The sequence below is a fragment of the Anopheles coluzzii genome, chromosome 2 (assembly GCF_943734685.1).
Source record: "Anopheles coluzzii chromosome 2, AcolN3, whole genome shotgun sequence".
NCBI lineage: Eukaryota > Metazoa > Arthropoda > Insecta > Diptera > Culicidae > Anopheles > Anopheles coluzzii.
In genome coordinates this window covers 10,660,289-10,684,276 of record NC_064670.1, presented here as the reverse complement: position 1 = coordinate 10,684,276, position 23,988 = coordinate 10,660,289, and the positions used below count along the sequence as shown (strand labels likewise).

The 23,988-nt window shown below is 45.8% G+C and overlaps 1 protein-coding gene across 6 annotated transcripts in view; it reads left to right on the top strand.

The window, feature by feature from the left end:
* The window catches only part of LOC120948514 (hemicentin-1), a 194,028-nt gene that overhangs the window by 110,195 nt on the left and 59,845 nt on the right, over positions 1–23,988 (top strand). For all 6 annotated transcript variants that reach the window (XR_005750957.2, XM_040364925.2, XM_040364927.2 and 3 more), the window contains one exon: positions 17,644–17,803. Coding sequence is in view for 5 of the 6 variants with exons in the window: in XM_040364925.2 (XP_040220859.2) it covers positions 17,644–17,803 (160 nt within the window). In the remaining variant the exon portion in view is untranslated. The remainder of the gene's footprint in view (positions 1–17,643; positions 17,804–23,988) is intronic.

The window sequence follows — 23,988 nt, the reverse complement described above, 5'->3', positions numbered from 1 at the left end:
GTTTTTTCAACATTTTCCTCTCGCTCGCTTCACCGCAGCGCCGTCGCTTTTCATTCGCTCATTTATTTATTCTTCGGTGGCCGTACGATACGATGGATTAAGGATGTGTGCCTCCCTCTGCACCCTCTACTCTGTGTGCACTTAGACCGTGTGGTCTGTTACTGGGAGGGGGGGTAGCTAGAATAACTCAAACAGCCGTTCCGAAAATGCGGAAAAGCGAAAGCGGCGGTGCAATTGCTGGTGCGGTTGAAATTGAGATTGCACCGTGCAGTTGCCGTCCAGCGCTCGGGTTGGAGCTGGTGTGCTCAGAACTTTGCACGCTCGTGGTTAGTGACCACATGTTGGCACTGCAATTGCTTGCGCGCGCTCGCATTGCATCATCGTCATACATATGCATCGAGCCGCAGCTTCAAGATAAAGCGAAAACCCTCCAAAAACGGAAACGCATCGAGCGTAAGGTTACGGAAGGGGACAAGCACAAGAAGAGAGAAGAGAAAAAAAAGATCCCCCGCTAAAACAAAATGTAAAAACCATGCACCAAGATCGGTTCCGGTGACGACGAACAAGCGGGTTCCTTTTTAGCGGGTGCAGGATTTTGCTTTTGTGTGTAAGCGAAGCCGTAACACGATAACGCTGTTGAAGCGGATCCCATCGGCTCAAGTATCCAGATGGGGGAGGATTTCTTGCAAAGACACTGGCGCTGCTGCATATTGCTAGCCTGCAATCTGCATTGAGCAGTCTGCTTTTCGATAGAGAAAAAAAACACATCCCAATGTCTCCTGGCTGTGGCACAGAACACTTTCGCCCACGCCCGGTTCTTTCCAATTTCTCACAACGAAACCCGTCCGTCCATCCGGGGAGCTGCTTAAAATGGCCGGCCATATAGACGGTGGTTTGCCGCGCACCCCAATCCAGTTAAAGGATTGCACTGTCAGGCGGGCTGCATCTGCATCGTCGTGGCAGGTCGCTGGCAATCGCGTACCGGCAGCGCCCTGGCAATGCGGTTTCCATTTCGTGATATCTTATTTACATATGTCTTCTTATACACTTCCACCCCACCGCTTTTCCCGTCGCCCTGCCTCCCGAGCGCTCTTTTGTTTCTACTCTTTTGGATAGATTTTTTCATCCCCTTCACCCACTCCGACCCACTCGCTGCACTGTTGGCAGCCGAAAAGCGTATCCGTTCTTTCTCCGAAACACGTGCCGGAAGGCTCACTTTACCGTTGCAGTTGGTTTGTGACTCAATTTCGACTTACCATTCGCCGCCCGTCTTCCTCTCGGGTTCGATTTGGTTGTTCCTGTTCCAATAAAAGAAAAAAAATCCACCACCGCCTGTCAATCGATAGCGTTTTGCGCACGAGATGCACATTCGCTGCACCACGAGCAGCAGCAGCAGCAGCTGACAGCTTGGGTTATTCGGAGACAAGTGGAGAATGCTCATCGTTAGCAGCATCGTGTCAGGTCGCTGATAATGGCAGTGGCATGGCAACGGAACTGCAGTTGATATTCCAGTCGTCTGCGTGCGCTTGCTTGAAAAATGTCACTTCCGAGCGGTGATTTATTTCCGCTGCATTTTGTTTTTCGTGGCATAATGTTAAATAAAAACGAGCAAGAATAACGCAAACCCCGCTGCAAGTGTGCCTGATCAGCAGGAAATCCGTTCAATGGTGATGCGTTGAGGTGGAAAAAAGTAACCATTCCTGTAGCTCATCTTTATTTCAATTTGCTCTTAACCGACTCACTGCTATCGTGCTCTTTTTCTCAAACACCAGTCCATTCTACGGAGTTTCAGATTATCTGGAATTTCATGCGAAAGTTGTCGGAATGTTTTATTTTGCCAAAAGGTATGCATGGATTGATCTTTTCAAATCCTTTTTTCATGAAACCATCCGATATCAATTTTTAAACTTCAAAAGCACTAACTCCTGCAGCTGATTGTAAAGAGATGTACAAATGATTAGATTTCCTGAACCAAACGTCTAATGAAAGTTTTCAATACATGGTTTGCTCAAATTAAACACAATTTTATACTCATTCTTCGTCTGACTTCATTCGATTTTCCAACGTTCAGAACGTATTTCTCTACTAATACAATCATCGACAGCCTTATTTTTTACACTCTTCAAAGCAATCCCTGTGCTGTTTCGTGTGTGTCAACAAGATTGTGTATCGTTTCAGCAAACCTTTCGTGCTGCTCGTAGCACAACGCTAGTGTAGCAAAGCCTGTACAATTACGGGCTTTGATTGAATTTATTATTTCTTTATGTTTCGATACGAAAGCTCTGGCCAAACTGTGAAGCCTCACAAATATAGCTCTTCATCGCCCGTTCGCACAAAGAACCAAAGAGCACCATTTTGGTTATGTTTCGTGATGTATCTTTCCCTTCACAGTTCCTTCACACTGATCCGCCGATATGCGCTCGTCTCAAGAAACGAACGATTCCAACACATGTTGCCACGAAATCGACACAAAAAAAACCGACCGACCAACCAAGCCATTTTCAGCTTTATTTTCTACCCTCTGCGTCTCCCAACCACACGTTGGACACTGCAGATGATGTTAGAATGTTTTATTTTAGCTGTTCCTTTTGCTTCACTCCGCACCGGCCAAAGCGCTGCGAAAGCACACTCCGGCCATGTATGGCATTTCGGTCACGTCCGAAAAACCCCAGCCCAGCCGCCACAAACCGTCCGCTATCCCCGGTGCCCGGTCCGAGCGAAAGGGATCAAGTCCGGCCCCATGCGATATGCATATTGAAGACGTTAAAATAATAAATTCCACTGCCGGTCGTCTTCGTCGTCGTTGTCGTCATCCGGTCCAAATTCCCGGCCATTCACCATCACACGGTGTGTAGGTATGTGTGTGTTCGGTGCGCGATTGATATACGCGGTGTCGTCTGTGGTTGTGGCATTCTGGTGCACAGCCACATTCTCACACGATCACACTTGGGCCTGGGGCCGGATGAAGTTAGTGGTCTTCTTCTCCATTTTTTCTGTATGGTTGTCGAAAGGGAGTATGTTCTTCGCCTTTATTTTTGTTGTATTCGGTTCCACTGTCTCTTCCCAAAACCCCCAAAAAAGGGATTGACTTTAATGGCCTACCATGTAAGCGTCAGGCCACGTGTGCGAGCCGGAAAATGCAAAGGAAGGGAAAAGAACTGCCAACACACACAAAAAAAAATAAAACTCATAAGAGTGCGAACGAAAATTCCATCCCAAAAATATGTGGCAATGTGAATCGACCAGAAAATATCCAATATTCGATATTCTTTACCGCACTGCGCCATCCCGTACCGCGCGTACCGGCGTTAACCTTATTGCGAAATGCCTGGAAGGATCGGGGAGGTTAAGCATGTGGGCCACAAACTGTTTCCTTCAGCGACAGACAAGCTCTCCGGGCGAGCAGGGAGAGGGGTTGGGATGGTCATAAAGTTATTTCGATGCTGGCCACATCCGCTCCAACTTCACGCTGATCAGCTCCTGCTGCTGTTCCCGCTTCGTTGGGCTGGCTTTTAAAGTTGCTCACTAATTTTTGGGACTACCACTGCCACGGCGGCAGGACCGACCGGTGTCGAAATCTTATCCTGATCCTGATTGCGTCCGATCAGGTCACCCTACATTGGACATCCATGGAACCGTGAAGTGTCCAGTGGAGAGTGTGCCGCGGCGAGCAATGGGACGATGCTGTGGTGCTGGCGAGGATGGTGAAAAATGCTGCCTTTTCACTTTCTGTCCGCAGTGCTGCGGTTGTTCGGCTATCGTCCAACCATTGGCCCGGACACTGGGCGCTACTCCAGACCAGCACACACACACACACGCAAACATTTTCTACTTGCTCGAGGTGATCCAGATTTTATCTAAATGTTTTATACAATCTTCTAAACACCACACACACTGAGGGGTTTCGTGTGCTAGGTGGTCTGTATTTAGTATCGTTTTAGAAACTTTTGTTCAAAGATTTCCATGTCACTATGAGATGGGATATTAGTTATAAGCCCTGCCCTTCGTGCGATGATGTTTAGGATGACTTTGGAGAATTCATTTTTAACAAATTGTCTAGTTCATTTGAAAAAAAGATCATGATGTAGCTGTAAGAGTGAAAAATAGCTTAAAGTTTATACAGAATTGATAGAATTTTACAAAAATCATCTTACTGTTTAAAGCAATCTATAATAAATGACCGGTGTTGTTAATTGTTCCATTTTAATAAAAGTATTCATTATTATTCATTTCACTGCTGTCATCAGAAATTGAAGATAATTTCTTGCTTTTTTAAATCACTCTCTGAAGCTATATAACAAAATACAAATTTCAACAACATCTCAAAAACATTTCCGAATCAAACAAATTGTAAAAAAAAAATGACACCAAGCACGATAATAATAGTAATGATGGTGTCGTTTCGCTCGTTGCGCTTTTGTAGCATGCGGTCACCATATAACACGGCCTGCCCCATGCTGTGTCCACGAAGTTACCTTTTTTTACACTTGAAACATTGCAATAGCAAAAAACACCACGACCGTCAATCGTTTAGCTCTGCAGTGCGGGGGAAGGGGACGCTTCACCATCGGATAGAAAGCATTAAAAAAAAAACATGGTACGGCCCATGTTGCCAGTCCGGGTGCCGGGCGTCACCGTCTCCTTCGTAATGATAATCATCCCGGGGTCGATTGTGCACCATTCACAATATTAACCACAGGCCACCAAACACACACACACCGCGCCGCAGCAAATGTGCCAGAGGGGGGTGATGCACACACACGCGGAAGCGAGAAAGCCAAACAAAAACACACACAAAAAAAGCTGGACCACCCAAAACCTAAACGATAGCACACGACGACACACGAGAAAGAGAGGAAGAACAAAAATCCCACCGTCAAAGCCTGCGACCATGTTTGACTTGATTGCGGTTGTAGGCCGGCTGACATTGTGCCAGTAACGGTGCCCCACGGTGGCAACAGCTGTCCTGTCCGCCTTGATTAAGGTTGGCATTTTTCCCATTTTCCACAATGTGGTATTTTTCAGAGGTTGGCTTTGGTGTAGGTTTATTTTTTGTTTTTGTTTTGCTGCGCTCCTGCTTGTGGCATAATTTCTGGCAATTTTTGGCCTCTTTCCTACGTAAAAGTGTCCCCCCTGTGTCCACTGTAATTTCTTTGTGCTTATGGATCTGGTAGGGATACTTTTTTGCCTTGTTTTTTGCTCCATTTGTTACCTTCAAACTCTGCGCCGTCTCATTTTTTGTTTTCTGTTTTTGGGTTTCTCGAGTAGTCCCTCGACTTTTTTTCCTTTTCCTTGCTTATCTTGTTTTCACTTTATTAACCTTTCCTGTCCACCCGGGCGTACCGCTCGGTACACCTAGCGTGTTTTGCAGCAAAAGAATAAGAACGATTTCACTTACACCAACACACACACACACACAAACACGGACACAAGGACACAGAAAATCGGTTCTACATTTGTGCCCGCTGGCCGACAGGTTGAGCCGCTTTTTGTTTCCTTCTTTTTCTCGTTCTTCTTCTTCTTACTCTTTTTGCGGTTTGCCAGCCCCGCACAATAACAAAAAAAAAACCCCCGCTGTCCATGGGCGGCCTTCGTCAATTTGAGCCTTTGTACAACATTTTACGCATGAACGGGCATAAATTGCATACGGAAAAAAAATGAATCGCTCGAGGGAATGCCAATTTTAAAACGATCAACATCACCCAACACAATCTAAAGGTGCCCGAAGTAGAGGAAGGAGGGTAAAGTTGCTGGTAGAAATAACAAAAGATGGTGTTTCAGAGTTTTTTTTTATTTAGTTTGGTTTGGCTGTCCTTTACCGGTTTTTTTTTTGTGTCGCCCCTTTTGTCAGCCTTGTTCATTACACAGTCATGAGGTAATTTCGGGGAATTATCTGCCCCCCTCCCCAACTCCTTCCCCGTACTGTATTGTGCGGTCAATCAACGGACAAAAGACCGTCCGAGCGCACCATTCATTAAAAATTACTCAGTGCTCAGTGCTCAGTCGGGGCGGCGAACAAAAGGATGAAATGTCACCTTTTGGCATAATAATTTACTTATTTTATATGACGCCCCGAACGGACCAGCGCTGTACGCATTGTGCGGCAAGATGTAAGCTTAATTCTCAGCAAGACTTAATTGTGTCTGTTTCAAGTGGTAAAATGTTGTGGAAAATTGTGTGGCGAGATTTGACGACGCACAAAACATGTTTTGTAAAAATCCTTAAAATGAGAAGATAGTTGTCTGGTTGGATTATTCCTTTTATTTTCTGCCCTGCCTTGTGACTCATCTCGCGAGGTCATAAACCATTTAATCGACCCAGTCAACCCACCGAAAGCCCCCGCGTTCGACGTAAACCATCGTTCGAGCCAGCGGGGATAGTGAAAATCTTTGTCGCGGTTGCTTTTACCCGTCTGCACTAGTAATTATCTGCCCGCTCGGCGTCTGCTTCATTTACTGCTCCCTGTGCTCGTGCTCGAAGCGGTTTGACCACGGTGTACACGTGGCTAACAATTTACTACAGTCCCAGAAAGTTTAAACATGATGAAGGCTATTTCAACGTTCCGTGCTCCCTGCGCAGCACCATTACCAAACCCGTTCCATTCGGATCCGGATTCCCTTCGAAAGAAGTAAAACCAGACCCCGACAAAAAAAAAGGCAAAAACCCCAAACTGCAAAACAAAACAAAAAAGCAAAAAAATATTTCGAAACGAGACGCCTTCACCTAACTTAAAACAAGTTGAGCGTCTGGCCAAGGATTTCGGTCCGAGGGGGAGGGGGGAGGAAAAAAGATAAAGACACTAACGATGAGCAGAATACAAAAGCAGTAGCATCCGCAATGGTGCACCAACAGTAGCAGCAGCAGCACCAGCAGCAGCATGAAAAATGGAAAACTTCATTCCCAAAAGCGAACGAAAATGAGCCACCGTCCCCTTGGCGGAAAAGTTTGTTTCCCTCGCCTTGCTAGCACACCTTCAGCCGGCGCGGCGTGCAGCCGTCTTCCGCGATGTGCCGGACATTTCGTCAGCCAGCCCGGCGGACAGGCAGTTTCAAAGCACAACAGCACAAAAGAACACCATCCAGCGGGGTAGGAAAGGGAGAGGGTGTGGGTGGGTGGGTCCACAAAATATACACACACAAACACACACACACACAGGCAGCCGCCAAAAGAACTGTGCAAAAGTTTTTCCCCTTCGCGCTTTACAAGTTTTGCCTTCGCGTATCGTGTTCTGCTATTACTGACCGAAAACGAGAGAGAGAGAGAGAGAGAGAGAGAGAGAGAGAGAAAGAGAGAGAAAGAGAGAGAAAGAGAGAGAGAGATAAAGAAAGAGCTAAAAAAGCATGGCTGAGTAGGGTTAGAGGGTAAAATTAAATTTTCGACTCAACGGTCGCCGGTCCTTCGGTTTGACGGCGCTGAAAACTCTTTCATGTCCGTCATGCTGTCCCGGACCCGTAGCGCCTCGAGCCCTTCAGTCGCCACGACCGCCAACCGCCGGCAGACCGAGCCAACCGAGGGACGCACTTTTCAACGCTCCATTGAACTGCGAACGGCTGCCAAAGGGAGCAGCAGCAGCAGCAGGAAACGACAGTACCGCTGCAAATGAACTGCATTGCAAATATAAAAAGTCATCGACAGTGATGATCGACATCGTTCAGGCAGTGAGGGCAGCATTTCCCCCCCCCCATTCCGCAATGGAGGTTATGTCTTCCTTTCATACTTCGGAAGCTTTGCGTCAATCGGCAATTAAATTAAATAAACATCTTTATTAGATTTCCCCTATATTTTGTTTCGAGGGATGAGCGCATTCCAGCCTTTGCGCGCTGAAAGAATGTGCTTGTGAAGGACTTATTATTAAAAAACTTTCAGCAATTTGTGCACTCAACAGGGTAAATGGTTCGGTTTGTTGGCTTATGCTGTCTGAAGCAGAAAACAAAGCGGAATTGGATTAAAACAGCACAAATAAAACAAAGCTTAAGAATCCCATAAATGTAATTATTCTAGTGTAAAGCGTTTTGAGACTCTTAATTCCAACTATAACCAGAGCTTCCAGCTGGCTCAACTGCATTCAGTACCTCTTTCATTTAGCAATCTTTCATCTTATCAATTCTGTATTTTTGCTTGATTTGAACACTTTATTAAACATTAAAAACCGAACTTTAACTTGTTCTTGGAACCCTTATTCTGGGACAATCAGACATAATAGTCCGGAACCGAAAACTTCCTACCATTAGTTCACTTTAATAAACGGTGGCTCATCTGCATCGTACTCCACCCTCCGGAAAGGGCTCTTTAAATGTGTTCCCTTTGCTTTTTCCCCCTTTGGTTCACTAAAGCTGGCCGAGAGCTTGAACCGGCGAAACCCTTTTTTTCTCTCTTTCCATGCTCAGCTGTTGCCATCCATCATGTTACTACTGTAACTATGTGGTCATCGCATCGAGCGAACAACAATAATAAAAAAAACGGGAAAAACTTTTTCACACACAACCCAACCCATGCCCACGATTATGTTCTTTTCCGAATGTGAGCCATGCACACACACACGAGCATACACACTCCTCTTACCATTGTGCTGTGGTTCCGTTTGGGGATTTGCTGCCCTACAGCTCGTAAATGTTATGTAAATTTTTTATTTCCTGCCCTACCCCTTACATCACACCCAGCCCGTGCAAAGAAGGGGTCCACAGAAGGGTTCTGGGGGAGGAAGGGCGTTGATGGTGAAGTGGGGAACAATGCATATGTGAGAGAGAGAGAATGTGTGTGTGTTCCTCGTAGCTCATGATGCCGATGCTGCCCGCAATCTCGAATCGGTACGTCAATAACTCAAACACTTTTCCTATGTAAAACCGGGCGTCCATAAAATGGTCGTAAAAAAGGATAATAATAAATGCATAAATTTACACACCGACCGCAGTGACCGTGTTGAAACAGGCAGGCAGAGGGTGCAGGGGGGGGGGGGGGCTAGCAGCAAGAAAAACGATTCTTACGCTCGCTGAGAGTTAAATCCGGTTGTAGAGAGGAAATACGGGAGGACGCACACACACACACACACACACACACACACACACACACAAAGAACGAATTTTCCGTCAGGCAGAGTTGAAACAGTTCTCTAGAAAATCGCCTGCCCCCAGTGGAATGGTACCATTCCAGCTGAATGCGTTAGTATTTGTTCTGGTATTTTTTTTCTACCTACTAAAGAACCTTCTCAAAAGAAGGTAAAGCTTCTAAGTCCATCTCTGATGCAATAAAACGTTTCATTTTCAATAAATTTACGTTGTATACAGTTGCTTGCTTCGTACAAACAGCTTCCTGGCTTAGCGCAAACAAGATTTCTATCCATTTCTTTTGAAACATTCAATCGCATCCATCCGAAAAAGCAGTATCCTGCTGCATTTGATCAGTTGAGTACTGGCGACGACTTAAAATCTTCTTTGCGTACGGCAAACTTCGACCTCAGGTTGGATGTATACGCACTTCCCCTTGATTCTACTCCTACTTGATGAATTATGTACAGGACTGTTTGCTATTTTCTACACTGTAAAAGTTCGTCGAATGGAGCCCATTAGCATAGCTACCCCATGTATGAAGCGTACTTCCAACTCAATGTGCATCCTTTCACCCGAGCCATCTTGCACTTACACAAGCGATAGTTTACGTACAGTGTCAGTTCACCAGAGTGTAATCATACACAAGTAATGAAATGAAACAGTGGATTTATTATCTTCCTCTTGTCTTGAACGGTCAAAATGCTCGTTTCTTACTTACTTACTTACTCTCTTCATTGATATGGACTTTTTTTCATTGATGGTTTGTTCGCTAGTGACCAACTATGGAAGAACTTTAATGAGATAGATCTCTCCACTAACGTCAATTATTGTTTAGCCTTTTATAGTATATATGTCTGAAATAACGTCGAATCGGAGCAGTCAATGTGCAGTGCAACGAGTGTATGCATAACACAAAGAATAAATTAAAATGATATGATATGGCTAAAGCACGTGAAATCTTGAGTTTTCTTCTTATTTTTTGGCTGACAGTATAGACTGTATTCCATCAATGTCAATGCCATGAATTCAATCAAGTTTAATAAGAAAACTTTTATGCGATTTTGAATTCACCTAGCTATGTCGTTTACAGTTTGCTGTCGAGTTATGTTTTGGCCTTTATTTTGACAGCTAATGCAAAGTTTGATATGTACTGTCAATCCTTGTCACATCCAAGATTTCCAAGAATCAAAGCATTTTTTAATAAAAACTGTCAGTATCTGGACTGTTATGCTGAATTGAGTGGGGTATAAATCATCATGACATGTCTTTCTCCGATTTTGTCTAATGATTTGTGTGCTTACTTGACAGAAAACTATGATATCAATATGGAGAGGTTCCGTACAATACCAAAGTATCAAAATGTGCCAAAAACAAAACTATCCACCCAAAACCAATCTTCTGTGTTATTTTGAGACATTTCCGTGCCAACACCCATGACCCGTTTGATTTCTTTGATTCGCAGCTCTTTGGATAAAGATTAGCTGATTCTTTTTCCCCCCCCCCCCCCTCCCACAACTTCCTGCACTGTGTCTCGCTTCCAACTCGCGCTTGGACACGACCGTCCTCCAATGGCTGGCAATTGCTGTCGTTGCGTTTTTATGGATCAATGGCGCTAAGTTTACGAGCTTTTCATCGATGTTTGTGTAACGCAGGCCGCTAGCGATACTAGGGCAAGCGAAGCGCAGTGTCCACGTTGCTCCATTATTCCATTTGACAAACTTTTAATACTTTCCCTTTTGCTACTGGATGCCCATTCGTGCCTTCCAGCCCGTACGCTTCGCCCGTAAAGCACTTCCTCCCATCCCACCAGCAGGCACAGATTGTTTCGGTCTCGGTGCTTTGCTTGCGCGGTTTTATCCCCGCCCGGAAGCTGTCCTTACAAATGCGACAAATGCGATCCAAGCTGCGATCCGATCGGGGAAGCAAGCAGTGGTGACAGTGGAGCTGTTTTGGCAATAAAATTTTACATTGCTTGCAAAACCATTCGAACATCGTGTTTCCGTAGCCCATCCCTTCCTCGCTGCATCTTTTCATCCCGTTTTCGCACACTTCAGCGCACTAGATCACTAGACGGCAAGGGGACCAAATTGAGAAGGCGCAAGGAAATGGTTGATAAAATTCAATCGGTCCGAAGCGCGAAACCGGACGAGCGCTCAGCGCCACGTTTGCACCATTTTCCGACCGGATGGTGCAGTGCATCCGGTGGCCATAATCGTCGCTTTGATTTTTTGAACATTTCTTGCTCGGGGTGGAAACATACGGAAGAAAACAGATACAAAAAGCGCAAAAAAAACCCTCCCAAACCGTTACGGTTCAGCATCAATCGTACTTGCAGCGCACCACACACGGAAAAGAAAGGCCAAACCTTTTTGATAACATTTTATTGCCTACATCGATTTTACTGCTTATTGGAATTCACTTCCGCAAAGAAAACGTTTTGCGCTCGCACACAAAGAAACGGACGGGGACGGAAATTTAAAACCATCAAGCTGTAACGGCCACATGAGCAAACAAATCAACACGAAAGTAAATAGCAGAAAAGTTGGAAACAGGGCAGCCAAAATGCTCTCGCCGCCGGTGGACAGAGGAACTTTCCAGCAGCACGAGCGAAAGGAAACGAACGCTGTGGAGATGTTTGCTTGCGTGGTCAAGTGAGTGGGTGGAAAGTCATCGAAAGAAGCTACTTTTAAATTATTCTTTTTCTTGCAATGATGGCATAGAGAAATCCTATTTTTATATCAGTATGTTTTGCTGGATTTATTACGAGCTTCGGTTAATAATCGCATGGATTATTGTACGTTTTTTCCAATCCGATTCCAAACAGGTTTATCGCTTGAGCTTCCATAAGCTGCTTTTGAAATTAATCACAGCGTTTTTTTTTTGCTTAAATAAATGAGCTATTGGTCGCTTGTCAGCGATAGGACAGTAAAATGTAGCACCCCCCAGTTAGAAAAATAAGCCCGCCACTCATACGCGGTCAAAGACAATTTCGGGCCAGCTAGAAACGAACGCGGGCCACCGAACGGGCTGACGGGAATCAATTAAAAAACTATGAACGAACAATTTGATTGGAAAAGTTCCACACCATCGATTGTCGAGTAGTTTTTCAATTAAATTTAATTCAACCCTCGTTGTCTAACCCCCGCACCCGGCGCATTCATTCCACGGCCACCATATTTCTCGCATCACATAACGCGGTTTTATTGCAAGTTGAGCAGTGCTCTTGAACAGTTGCTTGACTCCGTCCCCGAATGGGTTCGGGACCGTATCTTATCCGGAGCTAACGGGAGCTGCTACTGCTGCTGCTATTGCTCCCAAAACCAGCATTCGAGTTCAGTCGGTAGTCCTCAGGCTAGCCTCTCAGCAGTTTCACTAGGCCAGAACAATGCAGCGTGAGTGTAGGAGAGGTTCAGCTTCAAACCAAACTTTGGCACTGTTTACCAAGAACTCCACAAAATCGCAAAGTAAAGCAAAGAGCGTGCATCTCGGATCTGATGTGATTCAAGCTGAAAGACAAATGGACTATGGACTCTTTGGTAATTTTGTGTCTGTGTGGGTTATTCTTTATGGTAAGGTCTGTTTGTTAATCAACATTATCGAATCGATCGAATTGTTTTCATGGTTGTTTTCAGTGAATAAAGAACTGAAATAGTATCAACATTTGATAGTTGGACTGGACGCTAACGGATACTATGTATACAAATTTAGGATCATTGTAAATTTCATACACAAAGGGAAATATGGAGACGCATGGTTGTTTTCACTGTATCAACAACCATGCGTCTCCTTTTTCGTGTTTTTTTTTTCATCCCCGGTGTGCTTACACTTGCTTGATACAATATCATCTATTAGGAGTAACTTTCCATTAATTGAAAGAAACCCCCTATCACTTGTTTCCTTCGATCGACAACAATTAATTTGCGTACACGTACTATACATTATCGTCAGCAGCAGCAGCAGGACAAGGCGCTTAAAGATGCTAATGGTCATTTTAATGACCGGTAACCTTTCGTTCTTTCCTCTGTTTCAACGCGACGTAAGCTCCGGCCACAATTAACGCCTTCCACACAAAGAGGGACCCTTTCCGCGGACACCACCCCCCCCCTGGCACCCCTCCAATACCTTCCCCGCCACTGGACGGTACCACGATTCGAAACGATTAAAAACTAAAGTGCACTTTCCGTAACCAAGACAGCAGCATCGGCAGAAAAAAAAAATACTATCGCAAAATAAAGGAAAAATCTGCCATTCCGTGTAATGGCCAGCCATTTAAAATGAACGACCGAGCGGAGAAAGTCCCACCAGTCTCACTCACCACCCGTTCCGGACGGGCCGGAAAGGAGTGTAATTTTCATTTTCACTGCACTCTTGATTACTCCATTCCGGTTTGGGTCGCGTTTGCCGTTCCTATCAGCAGCCTCGGTCCTACCGTGTGTGCAAGGAGAGGAAAAGAAACATTTGTTGTAACGTTTTATTTTTTTCTACTTTGGTTTTGCTGCACGAACAGTTTACTTTTGTTCCACCGGAAACGGGAATCAGCGTCGAGCAGGAGCGTCCTTCAACCGAAGCATCATAGCAATGGCTACAGCAAACTGAGCGATTCGGGGGTAGACGGGGGAGAGGGGAGAGGGATGGTCTGTGTAATGTGTAATGACAATCATAATTAAATCTACTGCTCCACCCCAATTTGGTGCATGTTTTAAACGGCATTGTTTAACAGCGTCACAAGGACGTGAACGATACTATCATGTTCGTTATCAGCGCTGCTCCACGCTGACACCGTCGGCAGCAAAAACCACACGCAGCCCCATTTTGATGAGAAGGAAGCAGCCACGCAAAAAAAAAACACATGGCTTCCAGTAACGAGTGATAACGTTTCCTTGCCAGCATTTCAAACTGCTACACACGCAGCCCTCCGTCCTGGTCTAGCGAACACTGTACTGATCCTTCTGCAGTGCCAGCTAGTCCGCTTACCTCTGTTGCCGTTAGCGTAGACGAAGGAAAAACAAGCTCAAACCCGTTCAGGGAAGGAAAAGCGAGCTAAAGAAAAACGACATTTCACCAAAAAAATGTTTCCTTCCAGTCACTTCGCTACTGTGAAAACACTTCTCGAACGACATCGAACGTAGGTAACAGCACAATCGTTCCTGGTATAGGATTTGCACCCGTTCTACCCAGGATGCGACGGCCTTCAAATAGTTGCCGAATTTTCTCCAGGCGTGTTTGTGTGTGTCTGTGGGTGTGAGGATCCACAGCCGCCACAATAGCAGCGAAAGCAACAGAAGAAAAAACAACCAATCCCAACCGGGGAGGGGGTAGATAGCGTTAGACTCGTTCGCACTGTCTTGTTTATGCTGCACCATAAAAGCGCTTTTCCGCGCGTCCAAAATAAACGTTGAATGAACACATTTTCCCGCTAGAATTTAATTTTCTTTTATTACTTTATTGTTTTTGTAATCATTGCGCGTCGCGGGACGGTGTACGACCGGGCGCCCTACCGGCGGTAATAGCTACCGCGAGAATTGAGCGGAAACACCGAGATGGCGAGATGGAAAACACCGGACCGTTTTAGAGCTCTTTGCTGTACTTTTCCCTAAACGACCTGTCTTTGCTATAAAAAAAAACACACGAAAAAACACCTTGAAGAAGTAGGACAACATGAGCCAAAGTATGTGTGTGTGAAAGTGTGCCTGAGAGAGATGCATAAATATACATTGCCACGGGTTTCGAGCGAATGACGTGAAATTGGCACAAAATGTCCGCTTCCGTCACCGTCCTGAGTGGTCCTGAGCTTCGTGTTGTCTTTTCCCCGAAACCCGGGGAGGCCACCGTATGGAAGTCAATGGAGAGTGCCTCGATGGATGTTTTCACTGCGCTCTACACTCTTCCTCGCCTGCTCATGTTCGTGTGTGTTGCTTTCCGAAGCGCCACGAAACATTCGGCCCCAGTTTGGCCCAGTTCTCGGCCAAGCTAACTCAGGCGCTTCACCGCGAGATGAGATGAGAACGTCAATGACATCGGTTTCACTCATCCAGCTGCAATTTATCGGTAGAAACGTAAAAAAAGCGAACAAAATACAGTGCATACCGAATGGAGGGAGCTTGTTTTCGCTTTCTGCTTCCAAACTTTTCAAACCGTTTTTGCTGTTTGCAAAAGGTTTTTTTTTTCGTTTTATTGAAGCATAAAAGTATTTGCCCTTTTTTTCAACTTCGGTTGCAAACTTTGTACGAGCACAACAAAGTTTAGTAGCGTTTTTGTGGCGTTTTTTTTTTGTTTTCCTTATGGAGGACTGCTATAAACTAGTGCTCGGACAAAATTAGCTCAGTTTCACTGCTTTGTGCCGCACAACCAACTGCTAATAAAATGCTTGGCTGGTAACGGAAACAAATTCTGTGTGTTTGAATTTATCCTCCAAGCATCGTTTAATCACAGAAAAATTGTTGAAGTATCAAAAGACATGACATTTTTTGCATAGCATGATGATATGATGTTGCTTAGATCGAAATTAAGACAAATTGGTATATGCTCAACACTGTTACCGCGTGCCGTGACTGCAGATTGTCGAAATTTCGAGCAAATGCTCCAACATCTGAAGGCTAACAGACGCTAAGCCTCGTGTTAAATCATTGCTTAAAACAACTAACCTTGCTAGCTAACGCTTACAACCAGCTCAACACCTGGAAACATGAATATTGTTCCGAGCCTGTAAGCTTTCGCACGCGCACCACGCACACGCATAAATATTCATCGTAACCTCACACGCATCCGACCCACTAGACCCACCCCTTTCAATCGGCATTGCCGTTCGCGGCGCGCATTTGCAATAACGCGCCGGTGGCCGCGCCAATTTTGGCGGCTCAATTTTAATGAAATGCTCACCCAAAGTATTACTACTTTCGCAACGTGGCAAATACTTCACCCCGTGGCAGGGCCGGTTCCGCATCCAAACGTTGAACGAAAATCGATCCCACTGCCCGAGTGAAACATGGCAACGCGGTACCTGCTGCTGCTGCAGTGCCGAAACATACCCTACAATGTTATGAACCCATCGCACAAACACACACATACACACCCATACGCCGCATTATGATGCGTTATTTGTGCGCTTAACGCCGGGCGTTGCTCCGGGCGGCCATGATCACAATGTACGCGTGACGCTGGCTGGAAACATTCATAATCTCACCCGACGCGAACGCACAAAACCGCACCTTCCGCCCAACGTGGTGGGGGAGGGCTCGTTGGGAGTCGCACAGATAGGGGAGGGAAACAATATAAACTAAACCATCACCTGGTGCGGTGTTAGCATGGCAACCGAGGGCGCGAGGGGCGATGTTTGATCCCGAACCCGGGGCCCGGGGCCGTTTTCATTCATGCCCGTTTTACGACACCCGCGCGTCGGTCGCGGACTCTTCGCCATGCGCCCGCGGCACTGCTGCAGCGGAACCACGCAAGGAACCGCCCTGTTGCCCGTTAAAGTGCTCGTGTGTTGTGCCTTCCTTTGCCATTTATTCCACCTTTGCTTCCAAATTACGCTGAGACGCGCGGCTACACTAAACGGTGGATCTTCATGCCGTCCGACCGGAACGGCAGCACCGGGAAGTTGCCGGGAAGCAAACGATAAACCTGCAACGTACGACGCGCCCCTGTAAAACGCAAAGTGGCAGCACTGCCATCACGTGGTGCGGTTTGGCGTAGCATCATGCAGCAAGCGGCCAGGAGGCGACGACGCAGAACTGCCAAAATTCTGCCGACCACCCGCTGCAGACTCTAAATAAATAATCATAATAATAAAGCTCAAATTTACTGCCTACGCACTTGTTTTTCCTTTCCCGCGTTTGACTTTTGCTCATCCGTGCCGTGGGCTGCCTGCCGTCCGGGACGGGCCGAAGAAGAAGACAGGCCGTTACCTTTTTTTTTCACCGAATTTGTTCGCTCCCGGCCGCGCTCGGTCGGAGGCTGAGGCGCCAGGGCGCGAGGGAAGATTGTTTGCTCCTTGCTGAAACGTTCATGAGCGCCCGTGTAAAAGCAACATCGTGTACCGAGAGACATCATCCACTCCGTCGTTCGCTCACCGTAGCATATTTTTATGATCATAACGAAAATTTTATTTCACTTAATGTACCAACCCTCCCCAGAAGCTGGCTGTCATTTGCTGCCACCACCACCACTGCTGCTCGCGGACCATTTCGCGGACTAATAACTTCAAAGTGAATCCCCGCAGTGAGCGAACGGTGGCGGTAAGCGGCGGCGGCGGCGGCTCCTGGGCAAACAACCGGGCGACACCTTCGTGCCAAAGATCACAAGCTTCATTGGTGCTTCCCGTCTAGGGAGTGGAGTGGCCGGGAGGTAGAGATGGTCGCTTTGAAGCGCTGTGACACAGAACGGAAGCGCACGAAACCGCAAACATTTGGCGCTTACCACTTACCAGGCCGGGCTAAACTTGCCTTGGGGGCACTGTCGGGGCGACGGATCACCTTCGCCAAGGGCACAGCGAGGGTTTCTGTTTGAAGTGTGCGCTGCCGCGCAAAGTGATGCAAATCAAATGTCTAATTTCACTCCGTTTGGGTTTTTCGCGCCCCTTTTTTTGTCGTTACAGGATCAAGTCGTACAGCACAATTCCAAGTCGGGCGTGATCATGAGCAGCACCGCGCTGGCACTGCAAACGGTGACGCGTCACCAGGCCGGCAACTACACCTGCATCGCCTCGAACGTGGAGGGTGACGGCGAGAGCAATACGGTGGACCTGAAAGTGATGTGTAAGTATTCTTGCGTATAAAATACTTTCGATTGTAGTCAAAGCTGAAGTGGAAATGGTCACAAAATGGGTTCATTTTTGAAACATAAATCCGTAAATGAATATCGATTTGAGTCGCGTTTTGTGTATTCGTGATCTAGGAGTCATTTTGGATAGTGATATGTTTTAGGATTCACTCTTAGCATCAATCGTTAGAAGGGCCAATCAAATGCACGTTGTCTTAAATCTCTTTATTGTTCTCTAGCACATCCTATATTCAAGTACGTAGCAGAATTATAATGTTCCTTCCAGAATTGGATGGAATAATTGGCTAGAAGCAGTGCAAAAAAGTGTACACGCTGTGTAGGTTTCTTCGGCCTACTCCGTCTCGTGGACTGTATTAAGAAAGGGGAGCAGTACTCCCGAGCAAAAGCTTTGGAAAAGGCTGGCACCCCGATGCAAACTTCCGCCTATCTAACAACGGATTTTGCCAAAGAGGTCTTGCCACTCTTAATAAGAATCGAATTTCTCATTAAGAGCAATGCTCACAAAAAAAACTTGGGGGAAGAATTAAGTTAATTATACTGGAATTCTAACTCGATTTATTTGTGATTTCTGGGGTGTTCTTATCAGGAGCCTAAGTGCTCCGTTAGCGACACATACATTTTCTTGTTTAATTCTTGTTAAGTTGACAATATTCCAAATGGATTCTGTTGGAACTGGTTTAAATGGGATTTCTGTCTAATGGTAAAATATATGTAATGCGTGTTGCCTATGCATGGGCGTTGTTAATTGATTGCCTAACTTGCGGGTGTGTTCTGCCTATCACAAAATCCAACACGCTTCATGTTTTGAATATGTGTGGGCAGGGATATTTCTTTACCGGCAACTCTATTGGTACGTTCCTGCGAGATACTGAAGAAATCGAGGTTTATGTTAAAAGTGTTTTTTTTACGTGATTTATTAGCTCTATATCTGATTAAGTCTAGATGCGATCCCGTAGTATAGACGTTAACATGCACGACCCACATGCCAGTCATGGGTTTAAGCCTCGTATGGACCGTCCCTTCGTAGAAAGGATTGACTATTCGGCTACGTAGTACTAAAAATGTATCGAAAGCTGGTAAAGGCCATCATTCCCACTGATATTTATTAACATATTGTTAATAAATAAATAAAATAAAATGAAATCAATTGAATCGTAAATCAGCATCGTAAAGGGAAAGAATGGGCACCACAAATGTTTTCCTCTGATTTCTAATGAATTGTTTATCTGTTATCTTAGTTATGCTGAATAAACGTCAATATTAGCTGCGGTCTTTAGTAGTGTTGTGCAAAACTAAATCTCCTCTTTGCATGAGTGATGTAAGCCAAGATGCTGGTAAACATCTCAGCGCCATAATGATTGTTCTCTGATTTACTTAACCCATACACACACACTCACACAATTAGCTGAAAAGTTGTGTATAGCTCTCGAATTACCTTCGAGCATTTTTGTCCTCTTGGTGACGCTAAACTTCTTACCCAACAGTGCCTCGCTTCGTACTCAGCTCACTAGATATGGAAGGCTTCATCTGCACTGGCGTGAATATGACGGCAACATTTCCTCCCTCCCTCCCACCTTCTACTGCACCAAGCTGCTGCGTCACATTGTCACCTGCCAGGTCGGGTACGTCGTGCACACGCCAGCCCATAAGCTAAAGGTGACGACGAGCGCAAACTACGCAGACCGAGCAGCGTACAACACAACACACTACCGCTCGCTAACAAACTCAACCCGCAAGACGTCAACCGGAAGAAGCTGTGTACAAAGCTACCACCCAGTGTTATCCACCTGCCCTACCCCTTCCCTTCCCTTGCGCCACACACAAAACTCCATGTACGAACGATGTAAAAGTGCGCACACGCTCATTGGCTGTCACTGCAGCAAGCTGGCACGTGTGGGGGAAAGATTTTTCACGCGTTTCGCCTCTGCGTCACTGACATCGCACCCGGCTCAGGCTGTAGCAGCCGGCGGAATGAATCCTTTTCTCCAACGGTAAGCTACCTACGCCAAGGCAACGCGCTAGAGCCGCGCGCTAGGAGACGTTGCCATCCAATCAAACACGGGCGACGACGACGACGACGACGCTCGCATGATGACGATGGTAACGATGACAGCAAAACGTCATCCCCTCCAGGTCACTGATGCCAGGCGACACTCGGGGAGGACAACCTGGGCAAACCATTATTGATGATTATAGTGGTGGCAATTTATGAAACGGATTACGCTTTATTTGTATTTTGTTTCCCACGTCTGTGTTGTTCTTCTCTCGTTCGTTGTTTTTCCTTCCCCTCAGCCAAGTGAGCAAAACTTCATTTCACACTGTTGTTACGGTGGATGGTGGCCAAAAAAAAACGCGGGATGCTGTACTAGGTTATGGATTTTTATGCGTCAATCTTCCCCTGCCTGTGCAGCTTGTACCCGTACACCCCGGTAAGCTCGAAGCAAAACCCTTGGAAGACACCCTTTTTCTTAACACCTTTTTTCCTGTACACAAGACAGCACAGGTCGTTCGTTCCGGTATTTTATTAAACTTTTTTATTGAAAATATCTCTCGCTCTCGCTCTCACTCTCTCTCTTCTCCCTCCTTGCAGTAGCATCTCATTGTACTACCACTACCTTCAAGCAGCTTGGTAGCAAAACAAAACATAAAACGATTTCACCCACGGCTTTGTTCGTCTCCGCCACTCAGCACAGCTTTTCTACCCTCTTGCTGCCCATTTGCGCCCATAAAATGCTGTCGTTTGTTTTGCAATATTTGGTACCATAATGTTGATAATTTCATTTTCCTGCCACTATAATGTGAGGGGAGGAAAGGCGTCTTTAGGTGCTAGCTAGCGGTACGATCCGGACCCGCGGCCGTGTGCTAAGTTCAATCTTGTTGGCGCCGGTTGCCCTCGGCACATCGCGAAAATGTTCAGCAGATCAATTTATGACCCACAACCGTAGCGGCCATCGTACTGCACAAGTCTTGCTTGGTGTAAATCTTGGTAAGCTTGCAATGTTGATGGGGTTTAATATGTTGCCTGTTGTAATCAGTGTATGAGATCATACGCAGGGAGGGCAGTTTGGCAGGAAATTGATGTTCAAATACCATTGGTTTTTATTTATAGTTTTTAAAAAAATAGACAAAACAACACCAAAATGAAGGAATTTTAGAAAATATTCTATTCTATAAATTAGTTACATTATTGGTCACACAAGTATGAAAAAAGCTTTTCAAACAGGGTCTAAATTGAACATAATTACACATCAAAGACCATCTTATTAAGGTTTACCTATTTGTTCGCATTTGCTTGTAAAATTAGCTAAACGCGGTTTTCTTTGCGAAAATGGAAGCTTAATTGTCACAATTTGCTAACATATTCAATGTTCGAAGTATTTTCTCATTACTATCTTTTTGGGACACAACGGCTTTCATCGCAAAACAAGCGGTCTATGTTTTATCTTATTGGAATTAGAGACGTGCTGGTCTGCCAGAGCAAGTTTCCGTGACTACAAAAGACAATAATCACAAGGATCAATGTCTAGATTACACAGGGGGAGGGGAGGATGGGGTTAAAGTCTCCATTTTCAGAGTTTCTCAGTATTTTTTTCAACGATGCCGCAGGAGTACTTCTCAAAAGTGACCTAACGGGGTTCGTCGCTTGTTGACCATTTCCCATATGTTGACCCAGTGTTCTATCTTTTGAACAATTTTCCTTCCTGCGAAGGGAATTTATGGATAGGACCCATTGATTAGAATTCCGTTGAAAAAGTATTTTTACAAATTTATGTATACATTACACTAGCAAAATGGACTCCAATGAGTTGCTTGCATGTAATGCTTGTGCGGCTCAGCCATACACTCACCTCATCAAGTAATCACCACCCTCAAGTAGTTTACAAAATAACACCTCATCGTGCTCGGTGCAAACTGGTCATTCAAATTGATCCGACATGCAACTTCTAATCACTTACTTTTGAGTCAAATTTACCTTTCTTTGTTTTTACCATAATTTTTGCGACATCACGAACACTCTTCTCGTTCGCTATCGTGTCTGTTTCGTCGCGCCAAATGCTAGCGAGACACAAGTAAAGCCGGCCCTGTTGTCGACAGTGCAAACGAACAAGCAAATGCTCTTCATTATCCTGTTCTGTCTGTCTCACCACCACGACCACCACCACCACCACCAAACCGATCGGGTCGTAATTTCGGAAAAGCGTATTGCCAAATGACGCAAACAACTCGGGCGGTCGTGCAGCAACGAACAAAAAAAAAGCGACTAAAAATTCACCAGAGAAAACTCATTAGTCACAAAACTTTCGCTGCACTTGCAAAATATTTACGTCGCACCCGGGCCCGGGACAGAGTGCGAAACGGCGACCCGGTCGCAACGGGCTCGCTCGCCAAAATTGGGTAAAATTTCACGTACCGTGCACTAACACACACACACACACGCATAGCACTGGTTCGACACAGACAGCAGCATTCCTTCCACGACCGCGTGCGGTTCCAAGCAATGCTATTCAGCCGGGTTGTGTGCGGTTGTGCACTCGATGAGGGTGGAGCACAACTTCACCCCCGCCCACCCTCTCCATCACTCAATATCAAAAAAACGACTCGGGTTGCGAGCACAGTATCACCCGGCAGCACCTAGTTGGTTAAGGAAATCGCGCGCGTCCACACAAACACTCACACACACAGACACAAACACGTACACACAAACACTTTTGCATGTAAATTATTGTGTTTATTTTAAAATTTTCCAAACGTGTCCGACTTTTCTTTTCAACCATACACACTCTCCATCGTTCCCCTGTCTCTACCCGCTGCTCCTCACCCACACCCTCTTCACCCCCGCGAAAGTTGCAGCGTGCATGCGGCGAGCTTCTTGCGCTCTAAAACTTGCTCTTGGTGCTGTGGTGCTTTTGGGGCCGGGGGCTGCATTCGGTACAGCTCTGGCTGTGTGTACTTTGCCGCTAACGTTTCCTTTTTCGGTCGCCCTGTTTCTTGTTTCGTATCGCACAAGCGCTACACACGAGTGGTTACAAATCCGGGGCTCGAGCAGTTCGCAAGCCACCACCGTTTTGTAAACAGTGGCGTTAAGCCGTAAACTTTGTTGCCTCTTTGTGACTGTATATGTGTGACTGTGTGGGTGTGTTTGTGTGACCGTCCCCTAGAAAAGCAGCGGCACCAAACTTACTTACCACCAGCATTTCGGGGTTGGTTTTGGCGCACGTTGCAAGGCTGCCGAATTTGAATTTTGGTCAAACGTTTTGCCTCAAACGGCTGCGGTCGAGGTAATTTTATGCATTCTGCGCTACGGGCAAGAATGCCCCAGGGGGTGGCGCAGTTTCATCATTGTAATAACAGCCCCGGAAGGCAGAAGGTTACCCTTTCGTAAGAAAGGGGTTTAAACTTGTTCTTGTTTAAATTCAGCAAAAGCTAACTGCACAAACTTCATTATGAAGAACAGGGCTGAACAGGTTACTCAGCTCACTCATCATCAATTCGGTGGATCTCATTTACAAATCATATTCAATATAATTTACTCCTTTGAAGTACTTTCAAGCGTAATGCTTTCTAATTTATCAAATAATAAAGCCAAAAAAGAAAACATCTTTCCTTCTACCCCATCATTCCACATCGAGACAACATGGACAAGATCAAACATATTCAAGCAACCGGCATCGAAAGGCAACCGACGCGCCGCATTCCGGTTCACATTCCGTTACCGGTGTAAATGAAGTTACGATCAACTTTATGCCCTTTGAAGCATTCGCACAGGGGGCACCCTTACCCCCATGTTTTCCCCAAATTTCCCATCGGCCCATTACGAACCCAACATCAATAAAAACTCATTTTCCACCGGACTGAATTGTACTTTTTTTTTTGGGGCGACCGGGAGAAGTAAGAATGTGTGCAGTAAGTGTGTGGGTGTGTCTGCTTGGAAAATATTAGCATATTTTAAGGAAACTTTCTTATCGTTGAAACCCCCCCCCCCTCCCCCCCATCTGCCACAAAATCTGGCCCGAAACATGTGCGGCGGTGCTCTGCTCGTAGCGAAACACATTCATCGATGAAACGCATGAAATGTTGTGCAAGACAAATACGATTTTACAGTTTGCTCCCAAACACACTGCCACACACACACACAGACACATTTCTAGCAGAACCGAAC